The sequence below is a fragment of the Amblyomma maculatum genome, chromosome 1, assembly GCF_055883805.1.
Source record: "Amblyomma maculatum isolate TAMU_Amacu chromosome 1, ASM5588380v1, whole genome shotgun sequence".
NCBI classification, from domain to species: domain Eukaryota; kingdom Metazoa; phylum Arthropoda; class Arachnida; order Ixodida; family Ixodidae; genus Amblyomma; species Amblyomma maculatum.
In genome coordinates, this window is record NC_139344.1 from 143,696,657 (window position 1) to 143,715,290 (window position 18,634).

The window sequence follows — 18,634 nt, forward strand, 5'->3', positions numbered from 1 at the left end:
CTATCATCAGACGTCCTTTTTCTCATAGGAGACTGGAATGTTAAGGTGAGGTGTGAAGAAATATCCGGAATTACAGGCAAGTTCGGTCTTGGTGAGCCAAATGAAGCTGGGCAGAGGCTAGTAGAGTTTTGTCAAGAAAACAACCTGATCATAGCGAATACTCATTTTCAACGGCACAAGAGGCGCCTGTACACATGGACTTCACCGGACGGTCTTTACAGGAATCAGATTGATTATATTCCTTGCCGGCAGAGATGGAGAACCGCTATACAAGCAGTAAAAACAAGGCCTGGGGCCGATTGTGGCACCGATCATCAGCTTCTTGTTGCCAAATTTAAGCTTCGATTGAGAAAAACGCCCAAAACTAGAAGGCCTTTCAGGTATGATCTGGATCAAATTCTATCAGAATATGCCGTGGAAGTGAGGAATTGATTTCAAGAATTAGATCTAGAAGACAGAGAGCCTGAAGAGATGTGCACTGATGTTCGTCATATAATACAAGACGTTGCTACTAAGGTAGTTCTAAAGCAAAAGAAATGCAATAAAACAAACTGGCTATCCGAAGAGGCTTTGCAAATAGCTAAGGAAAGGAGGATGGCAAAAGTTATGGGGCAAAGAGAAAGATACAAGGTTCTCAATGCCGGTTTTCAGAAAATAGCAAGGAGAGATAAGAATGCCTTCCTGAACATACAGTGCCAAGCAGATGAGGACAACAGCCAACTGAGGAACACAAGAGCTCTGTATAAGACAATCAAAGATATCAAAGGAAGCTTCTGTGCTAAGCTGGGCGTGATAAAGGACAAACGAGGCAGGGACCTCTCTGAAGCCTCAGAAATAAAGGAGAGGTGGCAAGAATACACAGAAGAACTGTACAAGAAGGACCCGGATGTGCAAACCCAACCTAAGACGGTTGTGATGACTGATCTCGAGCCGAGCATCCGGAAGAGTGAAGTTGAATGGGCCTTAGCCAGCCTTGCGAAGAACAAAGCTAGCGGAATGGATGGCATTCCAGCTGAGTTGCTTCAAAACCTCAACCATGACGCTGTTAACATTCTGCACACATTATGTCAGAAGATTTGGACAACCCTGCAGTGGCCACAGGATTGGAGGAGGTCAGTTTACATCCCCATTCCAAAGAAAGGCAGTGCCAAAGATTGTTCCAACTACCGAACGATCGTGCTTTTTTCGCATGCTAGCAAGGTGATGTTGAAAATCCTCCAAGGTAGGCTGCAGCAGTATGTGGATCGGGAGCTTCCGGACGTGCCAGCTGGGTTTCGCAAGGGCAGAGGAACTAGAGACCAAATTGCCAACCTTCGCTGGATCATGGAAAAAGCAAGAGAGTTCCAGAAACCCACCTACTTCTGCTTTATTGATTATGCGAAAGCGTTTGACTGCGTCGATTACAGCAGATTGTGGCAAGCTCTCCAAGAGATGAGAGTTCCAATTCACCTCATCTGTCTCCTCAGGAACCTGTATGAAGGGCAAGAGGCCACAGTCAGAACTGGGCATGGTCTTACTGATTGATTTCCGATTGAGAAAGGAGTGAGACAAGGCTGCATACTGTCGCCCTGCCTATTTAACCTATATGCTGAGGGCATCATGAGGAAGGCCGGTCTGGACGAGTGTTCAGCTGGAGTGAAGATGGCTGTAAAACGTATCAACAACCTTAGATATGCGGATGATACCATTTTAATGGCAGAAAGTGAAGTGGAACTCAAGAGACTTCTGATGCGCGTACAAGAAGAGAGTGAGAAGTCTGGGCTTAAACTGAACATTAAAAAGGCAAAGATCATGGCGTCTTGCCCCATAAAGTCCTGGAGCATCAAGGGACAAGAAGTGGAAGCTGTGACAGATTTTCTCTTCTTGCGCTCCAAGATCACCCCGGAAGAAGACTGCAGCCACGAAATTAGGAGACACCTGCTTCTGGGAAAGAGAGCCATGGCTAGCCTTGACCGCCTAGTAAAGAGCAGAGACATTAGACTGCCAACCAAGATCCGTATAACTCGTGCTATGGTATTTCCAGTTGTGATGTATGGATGCGAGAGTTGGACTGTGAAGAAGGCTGACCGCCGAAGAATTGACGCGTTTGAATTGTGGTGCTGGCGGAGAATCTCGAGAGTTCCTTGGACGGCCAGAAGATCAAATGAGTCGACATTGCCGACCATAAACCCTGACTGCTCATTGGAGGGTCAAATTCTAAAGTTAAAGCTCAGCTACTCTGGTCATCTGATGAGAAGAGAGGAGTCGCTGGAGAAAGATTTGATGTTGGGAAAGGTTGAGGGTCACAGGAGAAGGGGTAGGCAGCGAACACGATGGTTATATGGCATCCTCGAGGCGCCGCAGATGAAGTTATGTGATGTTAAGAAGATAGTGAGAGACCGGAAAGCGTGGCGTGATATGGTCCATAGGGTCACGAAGAGTCGGACACGACTGAACGACTGAACTGACTGAATAGATTGCATTATAAACATCTTCATCGCTGTGCACTGGTATAGTATTAGCGAGCAGTATAATTTTGTTTTCTGCCTATAACTGAACTAGAATTGTCTTGTACAGGCGCTTTATATAAATTGCGTGTGATTCAATGTAAAAATTCTCCTGTCACAAGGAAACGTGTAAAGAGAACCGCTTGGACACATCGCATTTTGGATTTGCAGCGATCATTCCTTGCAATGAGCCTGCGCATCCACATTGTGACTAGGTGCTGCGCTTACGCGGATTCCGCAGGGGAATCGCAGTCCGTCGGCTGCAGAATGCATTCTGCGTAAGCCTCTCACGCGCAAAGTCCCAGACAGCGCAGCGAACGCACGACGCATGTCTATAACACCCCTTTTGCAAACATCCGAGCAAGAAGATATGGTGATGAGAAGAGGAGGAGGAGGAGGAGGGGAGGAGAACTATTAGGTGCAGTAATATTACAGGCCTAAATTAGCCCCTGTAAGTATCCCATTTGCAATGAGCGACTTCCGAATTACAGTCTTGTATACTGGTAATACTGAACTTTATAGGCTATGTCAACTGCGTCTTCCTTGATGCACTATATACATTGCTTTGCTTATGAGGAATAGAAAGGCAGACTTTTTTTTTATTTCTAATAGAAACCTCCTGACAAAAAAAAAAAATAGGGGATAGCTCCTTAATGGATACATCAAATGATGGCTGAATTTATAACGTTAATAAGCTGATGCTGTGTTGCTTGCCTATCGCTTCGACCATATCACCATTACAGCATCACTAGAAATGTAGGATTCTTCTCACTTTGAACAGACCCTGTGAACACATCACAACTGTTGCACTGGGTTTTCTTTTTTTTTTCTTCTTCTTCTTTTTTAACGGCGGGTCACTTAACTCTGAGGCGATGGAGCCCAAAGCGCGGAAACTGGAAAACAGCTCATCTCGTAACCACAGGGTTGCATTTTGGGTGGAAGCCAATGGCAATAACATCGTCTTCGACCCCAGGGCCGAAAAAAAAGGCTTCTTTGCGTTCGGAAAATACTACAAATAAGGGTTAGACTTTTTAACAGGCGCAACATGCTGGCACTGCCTCCGCCTTCCCGACAGCACGTGAGGCTTGTGCGCACTTGGCGCCTGCCATCCCTGCATGTAGCAAATATTACAGACCAATATATCCTCAGTTGATACGTGTATACCTTAAGAAGTTGCTATTACGTGCTGAAAAGTATTTCGCGCGGGCCTTATTTCGTAAGTGCTTAATAAGTATTTCGGAAACAATCATCATCGTCATCATAAGCCGGACTATACCCACTGCAGGGCGAAGGTCTCTCCCATATTCCTCCAGTTAACCCGGTCCTGTGCTAGCTGCATCCACTTGACCCCTGCGAACTTCTTAACCTCATTCGCCTACTTGACTTTCTGCCGCCCCCTGCTACGCTTTCCTTCGCTTGGAATCCAGTTTGTTACCCTAAGTGACCATTGGTTATCCCCTCTTCGCACTACAGGACCTGCCCATGCCCATTTCTTCTTCATGATTTCTACTAGAATGTTATTAACTGGTGTTATTTCTCTGACCCACTCAGCACGTTTCCTATCTCCTAACGTTACGTCTACCATTTTTCGTTCCACATCCCTCTGCGTCGTCATCAACTTAACAACAATACGACAAAGCAATTTAAGAGCGCCGCTACCCCGGTTAGACTCTGGAAACTTCAACAAAAGCTAAGTAAGTACGATTATGGGCCACTCTGCTAGCCGCTGTTTGCTTTCCTGCTGATACCGCACTGGCAAAACTTCCGCCAGCCTCTTTCATTTTGTTCCCTTGGAAGAAAAAAAAAATTGCTGAAGTAACTGCTGCTATTTCTTGCTCATCCCATGTGACATCACATGCGCACCTATATGCCAAGATTTGGGTGTTTCTAGGCGTAAAACACGCTTCCTGTCCTTGCACTCGTGTCGAACAAGTAAGAAAAACAGCCCCCTAAGACCCGTAAAGCATGGCACGCCCGTAAGGGCCAGGGACGATCGTACACGCAGCTTCCCGGTCGGCGCTAGAAGGAAGAGAAAGACGCCGTTTCCGAGGAATTCCCTGCGACCAGAATGCGGCGGCATCTCATACAGTGTGCACACAGGGCAAGGACAGAAGAGATGGGGCAACCTCGCACACAAGCGCGGCGTTACGCAACCGATCTACCACCTGCCGCCGCGCACGCGTTCAGACGACCTCTCAGTTACACGAAGTACACAGCGTCTCGAGTACGCGCACACAAGCACCTTCCACACGCTCTCTTGATTCGGAGAGAGACGAAGAAGCTCCGCCCTTTCGGAAGAAAGAAAAAAGGCAACCCATATATCGCCTTGAGACCGACTCCCCCCTCCCTTTTCTCGGAATAAAAGAAAATGTATTAGGAAACTGCCGTAGACGGTTCGAGAAAATCAAGAAGAGGCAAGATCCGGACTGAGAACGCGAGGTCTGCCCGGTGAGGCCCGCTAAGGAGCGCGACTGGCCCCTCCAGCAGCTTGGCAGATGTCGATCCCCCGACTTCCGGCGCCTGCCAGTGTTTCTCAATGGCGTACAGCCCGCGGAGGAAATGTCCAAACACTGCCAAAGCACTTTCACGCCCGTATTTCACTGAAGACTCGCGCCGCCCACGCGGGGACCGTCGGAAGCCGCCGCACGGCTCGAACACGGCGGCAGCGCCAGGAAGCGCGAAGAATTTCGGCACGCGCGGGCCGACGTGGGCGCCGGCAGCGAGCGCGCAAAACCTCGCGCGCCTCCTCCGTCCGCATGGTGGGCGAGGCCAGAGCGCGACGCAAGAGCGGCGGAGGCAAGCCGCGTCATCCGGGTGTCCCACACGGGTGATTAGGCAGTGGCGATTACATCGCGGTCGAGAGAGCCGATCTGCATCGCTGACAGCGCTGCAGATACGCTCGTCCGTTCGCTCTCAACAGGGTTTACTCTCTTGAGGAGCATGCATGGGGAGTGAGTTACTCAAAATCGCCCAGTACGAAAAGCGGCACTACGATCGTTCAGTGGCTACGACAATGGCAGCAAGTGTCAACTCCGTATTCGGCTTGGCTGATAATTATCTGGTCAAAATTAAGAACTCATCTAGAGCTGTTTACTATTGTGCAGTGTGCATGATAAACTTTAACCACTTGCGCAGCTACAGTGAAATTCATGTTTTCGGCCACCCACTATAGCCAAGACAAATGCGAACTTTGCGTATGTGGAGTGGTGGAGAAAAGGACATTTACAAAACAATCACGCATTTTTTTTTTCCTACGAAGTTTTGAAAGACCGTATCGCGGGAGATGCATGTGGACAGTGCGTACGTGAATTTTCAAATTAGCCTTTACAGATTAACGGCCATTAGTTCGGCAGCTCGGATGTCGATTAAATAGCAAATAGTCCGTACGCGCAACGACAAAACATGTAGTACATACGTATTTCATTGTGCGATATACGAGCATAAAAAAGTTTATCTCACAAGTTTATGAGTGGCAAGTGACGTGACGCATTGTTTCAATATTTATGCCATCAATATAAAGTTACTATCAAGCCATGTCTTTCTCACGGGAACTTCAAGAACCTATTATTTTCACCATGACTAACTTAATTGGCATTACTACATTCCTTTTTGTTTTTTCATGCGATTCTAAGATAAGGATTAATAACCGTTGAGGAGTGGGCCTTTGCCGCGAGGCTATTACAGCAACGCTCAATTTCGTAAAACAAACGGCGCCTGGACTGCTCCCAAGGCAAAACATGAGGCTTCCCTGACACGCCGAACATCACGTACCCACTGTCAATATTCCTCACGGATTTCCCGCACACCGGCAGCAGTGCGCGGCAGGCACTGGAACAAAGGACGTGCCGCTCCCAGCACGCATAAACAACGGCACGAGCGCCCGCGCGTTGTGCGGCCTGTCTAATCTACGCAGCAAGCAGCCAGGTATGCGAGAATTCATTTTGGGCGGTGATGCGAACAGCAATGGATTGAACGTACGTTTTCCTAAAACAAAAGTGGATACCAAGGCGGACGCAGCTATTCTGCCTTCTTCGTTGCTCTTCATATTATTCACCGAGAGAGGGCAGTGAATGCGGTGGACATCAGAAGGTAAACATTGGATAAATTCGATGGGAAAAAAACAGAACGTGGAATTATACCGAAAGTGGAAAAGGCAGATCAGGAAGGAAGATTTCTTTGATAACTCAAGAGGCAGTGCACTACTTTTTGAAGCTAGATCAGGCTGCCTTAGAACACGCAGCTACAAAAAGAAATTTAACAATGAAGATGACGCATGTGCTGTATGGGGTAACTCCAGTGAAACAATTGACCATACTATACTCGAATGTAATGGTATCCATCCTTAAGTCGATGCAGGCGCAGTCACTGCTCCTGAAGCTCTGGGGTTTAGAGATACCAGCGGCAGGGTGAATAAACCGGCGGTGGAAGCTAGCAAAAAACGGCTGGAAGATTGGTGGCTTAAAAGCAGAAAAGTGACATAAGGTTAGTAATGTAGAAACAAAAATTCAATAAATACAATTATGGTATAGTTAACCAATCTTAAACAATAATTATGATATAGGGAGAAAAATGAGCATGATAGCAACTCCTACCACCCCGTTTCAAAGGGGACGCTGCTATATTCCATTCATCCATCCATCCATCACGCGTCACTAAAGTCATCACTAAATGTCAATTTCCGCGTCTTTCGTAGCCTGAGTCGCTTTGGGACGTTAAACCTTACTAAATCAAACCAAACCAGGTATTTTTTTCCGCGTTTTCTTGTTTAATATTTCCTGATATAATGTACCAGTTAAGCCACTTCCGAGAAGGCACACTTGCATAGTTAGCTTGGGTGTGCTGCGTTCGAATGAGAAAAACTGGAGACAATTTATACGCAGGCGTGTGCTGACAGACAAATTTCCAAGCATTGGATGGAAACCTCAAGTAAGCCACATCGTGACATCGCGCATGAAAGAATCTGAAACATTTTCGGCTGTAATACACACCAAAGGGCATCCGCTTTCACTCTTCCTAGTTTTTTCATTTAGTAGCAATGCATGGAAAAGAGTGGACACTGAAAAACCTTGTAGACCAACACTGTGTTTACAAAAGAGCACTCGCGACGCCGCAGTAGACTGGGGGTGAAAAGTAGGCTTAGCGCACATAGGAGTACATGGAATCGAATGTTTTCAAAGCAGCTTTTTTTTTTTTTTTTTTTCACAGAGCACCTATGATGTCGTTTTTTTTTGTTTTTGTTTTTTTTTTTGTTGTTGTTGTTGTTTTGTGCAGAGAAGCCAAGAACATCCCATAACAGACTGTGAAGGCATGAAACGCCATTTCAGAGGCTCAGTATATATAACACACCGCAAAACGTATGAGGGTGCCAGTTGAGAGGGCAATCCATAGAAACGCAATGTAAACACAACTTACCGCAACATTTTTTATCGTTTCGCAGAGCACCAGAAGAGTTAGCCGGTAGTTAAACACTGCCGAGAGTTTTGAAGATGTGTGTGACAAAGTACACTACGTCATTCCGGGAGCAATCTTTTTAAAACGACGCTAAAATAATGTGTTGTGAAGCCACACACATCGTCAGCTTGCATGAAGAGAGGTAATCCGCCATGCTGTCATCGTTGTCAGCAGAGGACGCAGCGCCGCAACACAGCCGCGTAAAATGCGCGCAGACGATTCTGGCGCGATTGGACAGGCCGACTGCGCGTTGTTCGGGATTCAAAGAATACGCCTGATCGAGTGCGAGAAGGTGAGCTCTCTGAGCGAACCCGACGCGAATTCAGACATGCATGGGCTAGCTAAGAAAGACACAGATGGTAGGGGGACAGGACACACGCTAGGACTAGGACAGGACTAGCGTGTGTCGTATACCTTCCGTTTGTGGCTTTCTTGTGCGCTAGCACCATGTCTGAATTCGTTCACCAACTATAGCCCAATTAAGAGCACGACGCGAATGGCTCGCGCGAACCAACAGACGTGAGATCGACGTCAACCCGGGAAACTATACCAAACTTGTCATGGAAATCATGAATTCAAAATGATTCATGAATGTCGACGTGCGGTGATAAGTCTATACCCATAGTGCAGTCGGTCCGTGCGCAGCATGAACGGGTTAACGCTGCACTCTGCTTTGCATTTTCTTCATAGCGCGCCCGCTCTTTCGGACAGATTCGACAGACAGGGAATCTGGCGACACCTTGTACGTTTAGGAAATACTCGGCGCACACAGACGAGGACGAAGACGAGTGGACACACGAGCGCTTGTGTCCACTCGTCTCCGTCCTCGTCAGTGTGTACTGAGTATTTGCTAAATGAATTATATCCAACTTGCCTAGCTCTCGGCTCTTCTGCGACATCCTGTACGCATGCAGGCGCAGCGCACAAGTAACCGCGTGCTTACTTAGTGAACCGTTGAAAACGACAAGGGACTCGCTATCAATTGACTGCAGCCTTGCAGCGCTACCGCGCTACCTTGTCTAGCTGTTACCAGCGACGACAACATGGCGGGCTATCCATGGCTTCGGGCAAGCTCCCATATAGCGCCGACAGGCGAGTTGTCCGCTGGGCGTTTCTCCAGAATCCCGCAAGCTTCTCTTGTACCCAGATATGCTGCCATATGCTCTGAATTTTCTTTCTAATAACGGTCGTTGAAGGTGTGCAACCTGCATTCAAAAACCACTTCTCAAACGTCATGAGGAGGAAACGAAAGAGGACAGCCCGCTGTAACAGACGGCGGCGCAGACGACACCTCTATTTGCGCGCGTACGCGCCGTTCGTCCGCGAACGAGGTTTGCGTGCAGATGGGGCATTTTGGTCGTCTGTGCTGCGCGCGGTTCATTTATCGTGCTGTGAGAGGACTGGCTTCAGCTTGAAGGTTTGCATCATTGGAGCGGCAGTATTTAAGAGGGAATGTAGCCTGCGTGGCAGCGCGTCAGACAACACGAGAAGCTGTCGCGCTTGCGAGAAGCACCCAACGGATAGCTACTTTTTCAGTGGTATGGCGGTCTTTACAATGCTCATTTATCGAGGCACCTAAAATGTTGGTTTGCTTCAGAATGACATAGCATACTTTCTCATATTTTTTCTTCGAAACATCGGCTAACTTTTAAACATCTGTCGTGTTTACTGGTGCTCTCCGAAACCAGACATTTATTTTGTTAAAGATGTCATTACATATGTTTTCATGGGTCATGTTCAGCACTAATACACCTATATGTTCCCTGGCGTTTTAAAAATATTCTACGTCTATAATAAAATTTGAAACATCCACAATCTGTTCTACGATATTCATGGTTACTCTGCACCAAGTTACGACATCATAGGCTCGCTGTGAAATGAGAAGGCTGCTAGTCGACGCATTTCTACATCTACTTGCCCACGCGTCATGACTCAGCACTTACTGTCTCATGACCAATGGCTCCCGAAATACACGAATCGATTTTCATGGCCCATGACTAATGATTCATGACTGGTTGATGATACAGCACTTCTTTATACCATGTCTTACAAATCTCATCCGATCTTTGACTAATGATGTGTCATCGTAAATCCGTCGCAGCAAGAAGACGATACCGCACCTAACCGAAGCCTGATGCGATAGCTGTAAATCGAGCGCGGCACGTTGCTAGCGTGGTGGACCATTCGGCACTCGGCGACGCGAGCTGCATCCGTTACCACATAACAAAAGGGCCAGGAGGAATTTTGCGCCCACATGGACAGCGTCTGCGCGCTGCCTACGCCAGCTTCTCAGCAGCACGACGTCATTTCTTGCCAGCGCCATCAGCTGCGACTAATTCCAAGTGATTTCGCCTGCGTGTTGCCAACAAGGTTGGCGTCACTACAATGACTCTGCAACACTCGTGGGATCAAGGTTCGCGCCGCCGTTTCGAACTGTCTTCGCCAATCATACTGAAGATGCTTAATTTAGAGCTTGCATGCCTTTATGAAAAGCTGCCCACGCCATAGCGAAGAGAGCAGGGTGATTGAAGCCGCACGCTCACTTTGCGCGGTCGTTGCAAAGACGTTTAGTTTGGTACTCTTGTGACCCCAGCTGCGCTACTTTCGGGCACACTCATTACTTTCAGCGCTATATTAAGAAATGACGTGAATAAGGCTAGTCGGACCTTTATTTCTTACTTTTTTTTGGCTACGTGTGCATACTTTATCAGTAGAGCGAGCATCTGCATGTGTTGAAATTTCCGGAGCACAGGAGCAAAGCGGCAGTACAAATGTCTGATATTACATCCCAATGTCCGTGGCCCACTATAAAAAGAACATTTTTCTGTTGCCTCAATAGAAACTGCATGCCGCATTTATCAGATGCTTCTTTAAGCTTCTTGTGACACTTAAATTCTTGTAGCAGATATTTTGCCAGCTTCAACAGTCTTCACGCCAACAAGAGAGCACTAAAGTTATAAACGGTCAAGAAATGTATGAGAAAGAGACCTAATTAAATTTTACTGTATAAAAAAGGCGACAGGAGTAATAGCGGCGGCTGGTAGTGATGCGTTCTCTAGCCATAAATGCAACGCACGTATCGCTTCGAACGCTCTTCCAAAGCAAACGTATAGCATGAGCAATGTGTTGTTCTGTGAAATCAGGGACTTGAATCGCGCTATAGGCCCGTTGAAACTTTTCCTGGAATTGATTCGGTAGATAAGACACCATTCGATTTAGTTTGTAGTGGTACATGTATTTTATCCATTTTTAATGACGGAATGACTCATAGTACAGCTGAGTGGCGTAATTCAGAATTGCTTGCCTATCTTGCTTTGTGCGAATTCAGAACAAGATGTATTTCCAATGACATTTTACCGTACCTTCATATGGCTCTGAAATCGGAACTCAAGTGCTCTAGAAGCTGCTATATTTTATTATTTTGCACTGCTTAGCTAAATTTCCACGGTGTTCCACTATTTAGCTTAATTAGCTGCCTTTTTGTTTAGTTAATATACTTAATTAACATATAATTAATTATTCCTACATATTTGCATGAAAAATATGAAAAATTATTTATGCCTAATTTTTTTCATTTTAAAGAGCGCTTGGTTACAACCACGGTACCTCAAGGACTTGAGTCGCGGTGAACTGTCGAGCAAACACTTTCAGCAACAGCGTTGAAAATATTTGGGAACAAAGAAGTTTTTAGCGATTGCCTAAGTAATATGAATGGAGCTTGAAGCTTCCGTACCATTTTCACTGCCAATTTTGAGTATTCTTTTTTTTTTTTCTTCCTTTTCGAGCACTCTTTGGTCTAGCTGAGCGAAAAGCACTGTTTCCATCATTTATTCCACACTGAAAAAAAATACAACCATCTTATTTTCTTTCAAAAAAAAAAAACAGCTTTGCGTGCACCACCAGTTGCAAGCTAATGTTACCAGACCGAGGCACCTATGACTGTAGTGCCTGGTCACGTGAAAATACGGTGATCGCTTCCGCTAGCTGTTCTAGCTACTGAACGCAGCGAGAAGGAATTTAGTTTTTCAGAGATAACTGAAACAAATTAACGGAACTTTTCCATCAGCATATGGGCACGAACGACCATCGACCAAGGGAGATTAAACACGTTAATTTTTGCGGCAGTCGCAACGGAAAACAAAAAAAGTGTGGGCACTCTAATACAGCCGGATGCGGCAACGTAAGTAGTGTACACTACTGTGCATTACCACGAAGAAAAAAGAAAGCCATTGCAGCGGCTTTTCTTTCTCATTCTGAAATGGACGAGTGATCAAGTAACCACATTCGACTCTATGGGTCATGTTTATGTTCCTCGCGCTTTAGGAAAGCAAACCTGCTGCGCTACCACGGTAACGGGTTCAAAAAAAAAAAACTAAAGCGAAAGCGAAAGGACGACGCTGAAACAGATTCTGAAAAGCAGATGTTACTATTTAAAAGGATGTAAGTGACACACGACAAAAAAAGATATACCGGCGGAGAGAGAGAAAAAAAAAAGAGAAGGCGGGGGGAGGGGGGGGGGGGGGGGGGTCAGAACATACATTTGCACATTAGGTTTCCGTAGCCATGGCTTTACAAACGTGGAGTCGCTTCATAATGTGATCATGCCTTCAGAGGAACACGCAGGTCCTATACATGCAGTTGCCCAGCTCTCCCTCCGGTGAGCTGCGCTAACCGTGACTGAGAGGTTTGGTTACGTTTTTCTATATACACAGCCTGTATATTTTACTTCTGGGGAAACGTTTCATGCATACCAGGAGTGGTCAGGAAAATAGCGAACCCAAATAGGGATGATTGATTATAAAATTTATCTACTCTTATCAGAAATCTGCTATGCCATAACACAGCTTGAAAAGTTATTATGTGAATACCAACCCTCCCAATCGCCGTTTTTGTTTACCTGAGGTAAGTGAGAGATCTACTTTGAGTTCAAGATACGATTAACCGGCAATATTGTAACTCAAGAAAAGTCAGGCTTTCTTTCATTCTTCGCATCTATAATCGGCTGCAGCCAGGGAAATATGAAATGGACTGTGCGATTAGCGTGAGAATACTCCTACGGACACTAGAGCAGAGCAATAATCTTGTCAACCATTGTTGTTCCTCAGCCTCGTCTCCATAGCAACCGTGATGCCAAGCACAACACGTGTCAACACGTTTAACGTCATGCAAAACCACGTTATCTGTGGTTTCGCACCGATAAATCGGTCTTACCGAGTCAAAGCCCGGATAATTTTTTTGTCTTTCCTCTTTTCACATCTTGAACTCAAAGGCGCTGTAAAATATCGCTATAACGATTCCTTCCAAATCATATATTTGCAGCAATGTCAGCGCTTTTTTATGAAGTCGGTGTCTCCTTATTTAGCGCAGTTGCCCTTCCTTAAAAGCGATAGGAAAGCAATGCTTGGACCAATGCTAGACGAACCTAGCAATGCTCGTATTTAGACAACAGCGGGTGCGGGCAAGAATTGTGAAGCGTACGGTCAGCACTATGTCTGTCTAATATATAACGGACGTGTGCAGTTCGCGAAGTACAGCCACTGCACTGAAGTAAAATGATACACTGATAGGCAGGTTGAGCTTTGTAACCAGCTTCCGTTTGTACCGTTGCGTAGCTGCCTTGTCAAAGAGTTACCCACCAGTTCGTCTTATAGACGAGGAAATTAAGCAAAAAAATAAAGTACCAGGCTGATGTTTTAAGGCGAAAGCCTTTAATGGCTCATTCGTTGTCGACAGAAGGTTGTCAGCAGAGTTGTCACGCTTTCGAGAGCGAGAGTTAAATTAATAAACGTTGTCTCCATCGGGAACCGAAACTCCATCCCTCGGATACCCAACCCAGCGCTTTTCCAACTGCGCCACGCCCCGGATCGTGAAACGCTCTTCATAATTCTCCTTGTCTATACCGTGAGTATGATATAGCGGGATTCCGCGAATGACAGATACTGCGCCTTTCCTTCCCTGTAAACAAATTATAGAACGCCGGTGAACTTTGATGCGTTCAATGAAATGCTGGCTATGTTCGACAAGGGGCGCGTCATGTACCGTCACTACAGGTCATCACGTCACAATGCGATTCATGCATATACTATACATAAACGAAGCTGACCCCGCCGGGCGTCTGATCCAGGCGTCCGTGCGGCGCCTTTCATTGGCCGCTTCCTCAAACACCGCACCACACAGAAAACAGAAGCAGACCCAGATGTCTAGGAGGAGTTAGTACAGCAGGCATCAGCGGCGTTTGAAATTGATTTACAGGATAAAAAAGGCGCAGTATCTGTCACAATTCTCCATGGACACATGAACCACGTCGTAAAGGAAGGGAGGAAGGTGGGAGTGAAAGAAGAAAGGGAGATAGGTGCCGTAGTGGAGGGCTACGATCCACCGCGCAATAATGGCTTTCACCTCATCGCACTTGAATTTTCTTTTTTCTCACGAGTAATTATCAGAACCGAACAGACCGAGATAAACTTTCCTCTGTCATATAAACTTTGCGCGAAATTTTATTTCAATCGACGCTCTCTGTTATTTTTATTTTTCTCTATCACAGTTCGGGTTCGCACCAGTCGCTAGAGAGTCGGCTCCAAGTTGCGGTGAATTGTGGAAAAAATAACGGTCAAACCTCTGTTATCGGTTTGACACATCACACGCTAAAAGCAATGACTCTCATTTTTTCCCAAATCGCTGGACCTTTAGCTTTGACAGGCGCACGAGATTCCTTGTGGCGGAGACTAATGATAAAGCCATCGTAAACGATGGTAAAGAAAGCGCGTTTACGCTGCGTGTTAGCACCAGGCATAGCAGCGCGAGACGAGGCAGCCCACGCCACGCCGGCCAAGCTTGCTTTTCCTAATAGAAGCTGTGCTATGCAGTGCAACTGAGATGTGTGAGCAGGCGGAAGGTATACTAACTGGACTTCACAACGTGCCGGGTAAGAACCAAAAAAAGAAAAAAGAAAGCAGTTGCGTTCAGTATAAAGGGAATTTGCGGTCTTGGTGCGGAAGGTAGAAGTTGAATCGCCTACCCTTTGTTCATTGGCACTAAGGTGTCGAATATTGTATATTCACATCAAAACACAGTGCGCTCCTCGTCTGTTTTAGGACACCAGAAATGAATTTGTGCTTGCTTCAGCTTTCTATCACGGCAAATATTTATAATCGACGCAATGCGGCTACGCAGGCATGTTAGCGTGTGTTTGTTTTTATTTGCAGATTATTTAGAGCCGAGTGAAATGGTGCTGCGAAAGGCCCGACTACTACTACGAACAAGTATGTGTCACGACATTTTTCAGAAGGCTTCCTTTCTTTTTTTCGTAGATTAGGCTGCGATATGTTTGCCAACCAGCGAGCGTAGAATGAATCCCGACGAATTTCGTATTAGCATAAGCGGATGGAGGCATTGCTGCCTTGCAGATACTGTGCATAGCACTGTTCTCACACACCTTTTATTCAGGCAAAAGACACGTGAAATGCTATTTCGGCTTCGTTACTCGCGATTACCTTTTGAGGTGAAAACTTCCCGTAAGTGTAGTTACGAAATGAAAATGCAGCTTGAATGATTTCAAAAGGAGAAGTTAACATCCAAGCAGTCTGACACACCAAGACAAAACAGGAGAAGGAACACCCACACAACGCGTACGATGCGCGCCTGTGTGTGATTTCCTCTTCACCGCTGTCTTACAGCAAGCGCAGCTTCCTTACACGTTGAACAACGTCCTCACACCCCGACTGAAAATGAATGAAACGCAGTGCATTGTAGCCCATTCCGAAACAAGCTCCCATAGCCAGAGCCATAAACCAAGTGCACCGTTTTCGATTCGAGATCCTCGAATATAGTTGTCCTCTGCTACAGCTACCCCGCTACAAAACGTGTGGCGGGGTGGCGTATAGTTTGTCAACACTGGACACGTGCTGTCATGGGCAACGTGGAACATTTCGCGCACAAGGTGATTTTAAGCGATTACCTGGAATAATAAACGAAGGATCTGCTAAGGAAAGTGTCGATACGTCGCGCTAGAGCCATTTCGCCGTGCGGCGGTTGCGAGGCACTCACCGGCCGGTGGTCTGGGCGCGACAGGAAGCAGCTTGTGGTCGGTCTCGGCTTCGCTGGGCGAGAACGAGCCGTGGAAGCAGGAGAGGACGCTACCCATGGCTCCCCGACGGCGCTGATCGGCCGGACTGGCGCTGCTCTTAGCGTTGGATGTCGACTTGGCTGCTGCCGAGCGCCCCCCGACTGGGACGGACCAGGGCGGATGCCGGAGCGCCTCCTCTCCGCCGCCGCCACCGCCGCCGCTGCCGTAGTCCTCCTTGAAGCAAGCTGCACCGCAAGACCCGCCTGTCAGGGCTGCTTCCCCGCGTCACGACGGCGACGCGTGCAGTGAGCTTCAAGGCTCCCACCGACAGTGCGCGAAGCTCCCATGTGCATGCTATGGGACCACGTGCAAGTTTAGCCGGTCCCGCGATCATGAAGTAGTCAGCTAGTCGGGGTCTGCCATAATTCGGTCGCATAACCGAAGAGGCGAAGTGCCTATTCTTTATCTGTTCAGCGCTTATAGATGTGAAGGTGCACTCCTCCGTTTTTCGAGGAGCAGTCGCAAAGCTGCGTCTGGGGCTTCATGCAATTAGAAGTTGCGCATAAGTAAAGACAGAGTCTGGACATAAGAGCTGCAGCGGAAAGCACAAGCCGTAAGATCGCGGCTTCTGCTTACATGTGTACATATGTGACTAAACTCAGAGCGCGGATGCCAAGTGGACGTGTAAAATGTGCGGACTATGAGCAGGTAAAATGTTCTCATGCATGTCTTGTGCGAGTGAGATGCCACATAGTATTGTGAGCCTCACAAGAACTAGCTTTGCGCACTTTTGCGCGCACTCTTTCTTGCGGGGCATTAGAATTATCCCGAGTGGTTAAGCGAAGCCTGCCAGGCATACCTAAAAATTGGCCTTTTTAGGTATTAGATGCATTTGACAGAAACAGGGGCGGGAGTGAGAAAACAGATGTACTGTGTTAGCCAGAAAGCTGGTTGAATAAATTCTGATAATTTTTAACAGACGCACTTAGTTTGCTTCGTTGTAATTAGATATTTGTTACTGGTCGTTAGTTACAACCATTTCAGCTTTCAAATTTGCATAGACTTGAATTTCTTGTCCCCGCACACTGAGGACAAGAATATTGCATTTTTTTCCTGTTTAATTATATTAGATGCACCGATGGGCCACTAAAAGTGACTAATTGCAACTGCTGCCGCACAATTCCGGGAACAGATGGCGCAATTGGGATTGAGTCTAGTCTAAGCTGGCCTTTGAGAAATGCGCGCTTGATAAGTCAGCGCCCCATGGCCTGCAGAGGACGTAGGGAAGAAGCGACACATCGGCGTTGGTATGCATGCCGCTAGAACTAAAGTCGGCTTTGAACCTCTGTGCTTTTAACTCTGTAAAACTGTCTAGCCGGGGTAAAGCTATCGCGTGACCCTTTCTTTTTTTTTTTCGTGGTGTGGACTTCGCGGACCCCCATTTGAGAAACACTGGTATACTGCAATGCGGCGGCTTCATTGAAGTTCATACTATTTTCATTTCTTATTATGCGCGTTAATTCACATGAGTGCTAAGCGCCCCTGAATGGGTAAGGACTTCCGCTTAAAATACATCTGTATTATGTTTCATTTTCAAACTTGAAAAAAAAAATATAGACGAGAACGGCCTGAGAGAAAGAAGAAAGTATGTAAGCAAGGCGACAATGAAAGCCATGGGACAAGCTTGCATTTCATTTAACACAGACTTAAGGTCTGAAAACTTCTCACAAAAGAGTAAGCGTTCAGTTTGTCGTTGGTCTCTGCTCCAATTATTTTTAACGTTCACGCGTGAATGACATTCCTCCCTCTTTATTTCTAGCCTGAGTTGCTTTGGGATGTTAAACCCCACAAACTAAACCATCACTCTTTACTTCAAGGTACATTTCTTAAAGCCTATCTTGAGCCATGGACGTCCAAAGGCAAGTGCAGATTCAAAAACATATAGTTGAAACCTGAAACGTTCTTTCAATGCTATCATTTCACCTGTGAGCTAATACAGACTTCCCAGCACAACGAAAAGTAGTTATGGTCACGCACACGTCCGCACGGAGTACCCAATGCAGAGTTCGCAACTTCCTTTGGTACCCATAACATTTCGTCTAGCATCACGGATATTGTCTCAGAACAAGTTTCCTGACGCAAGACGGAGATGTAAATTGCGAAGCCTTGGTTTCACAAAATCTATCTTAACTAGCGTGCCGTCAAGCAGTGCAACCATGACATTTGGCCTATAAGCCAACTGTCTTGATCTTTGGCATGCTCAAGACAAGTTTTAAAGCAAAAATCTGTACATTAATAATAGCTGCATTTTCATCTCCTTGAGAGCTACTGGGGAGCATCACGCCAGCATCAGCAACGGGCAACTCGAGTACACTCGGCATCCAGCGGCTAACATGGCCCGCCTGTTCATCGCTTTCCCGTATCTACTTGAGCCGTTAGAAGGCACCAGCCATTTCCAGCTGCCCCGCCCGGTCATATGGCCGACATTGCGAGAGCGCGTGCTCACTCTGTTAGGACTGTGTGGTTTCCAGGCTCTGCTTCGGGTGACTCGTCATCGATGCCCGGCTGACCGTTGCATGGCGGGTTGTTGGCGTTCTCTTAGTTCCGCTACATGTCGAGGACGGCCTGGGCT

The 18,634-nt window shown here is 46.7% G+C and overlaps 1 protein-coding gene across 1 annotated transcript in view; it reads right to left on the reverse strand.

Moving 5' to 3' along the window:
- Window positions 1–18,634, reverse strand: part of LOC146204214 (annulin-like) — a 73,428-nt gene that overhangs the window by 42,883 nt on the left and 11,911 nt on the right. The window contains exon 7 of the mRNA XM_084589160.1: window positions 15,984–16,247. Within this exon, the coding sequence (XP_084445286.1) occupies window positions 15,984–16,247 (264 nt within the window). The remainder of the gene's footprint in view (window positions 1–15,983; window positions 16,248–18,634) is intronic.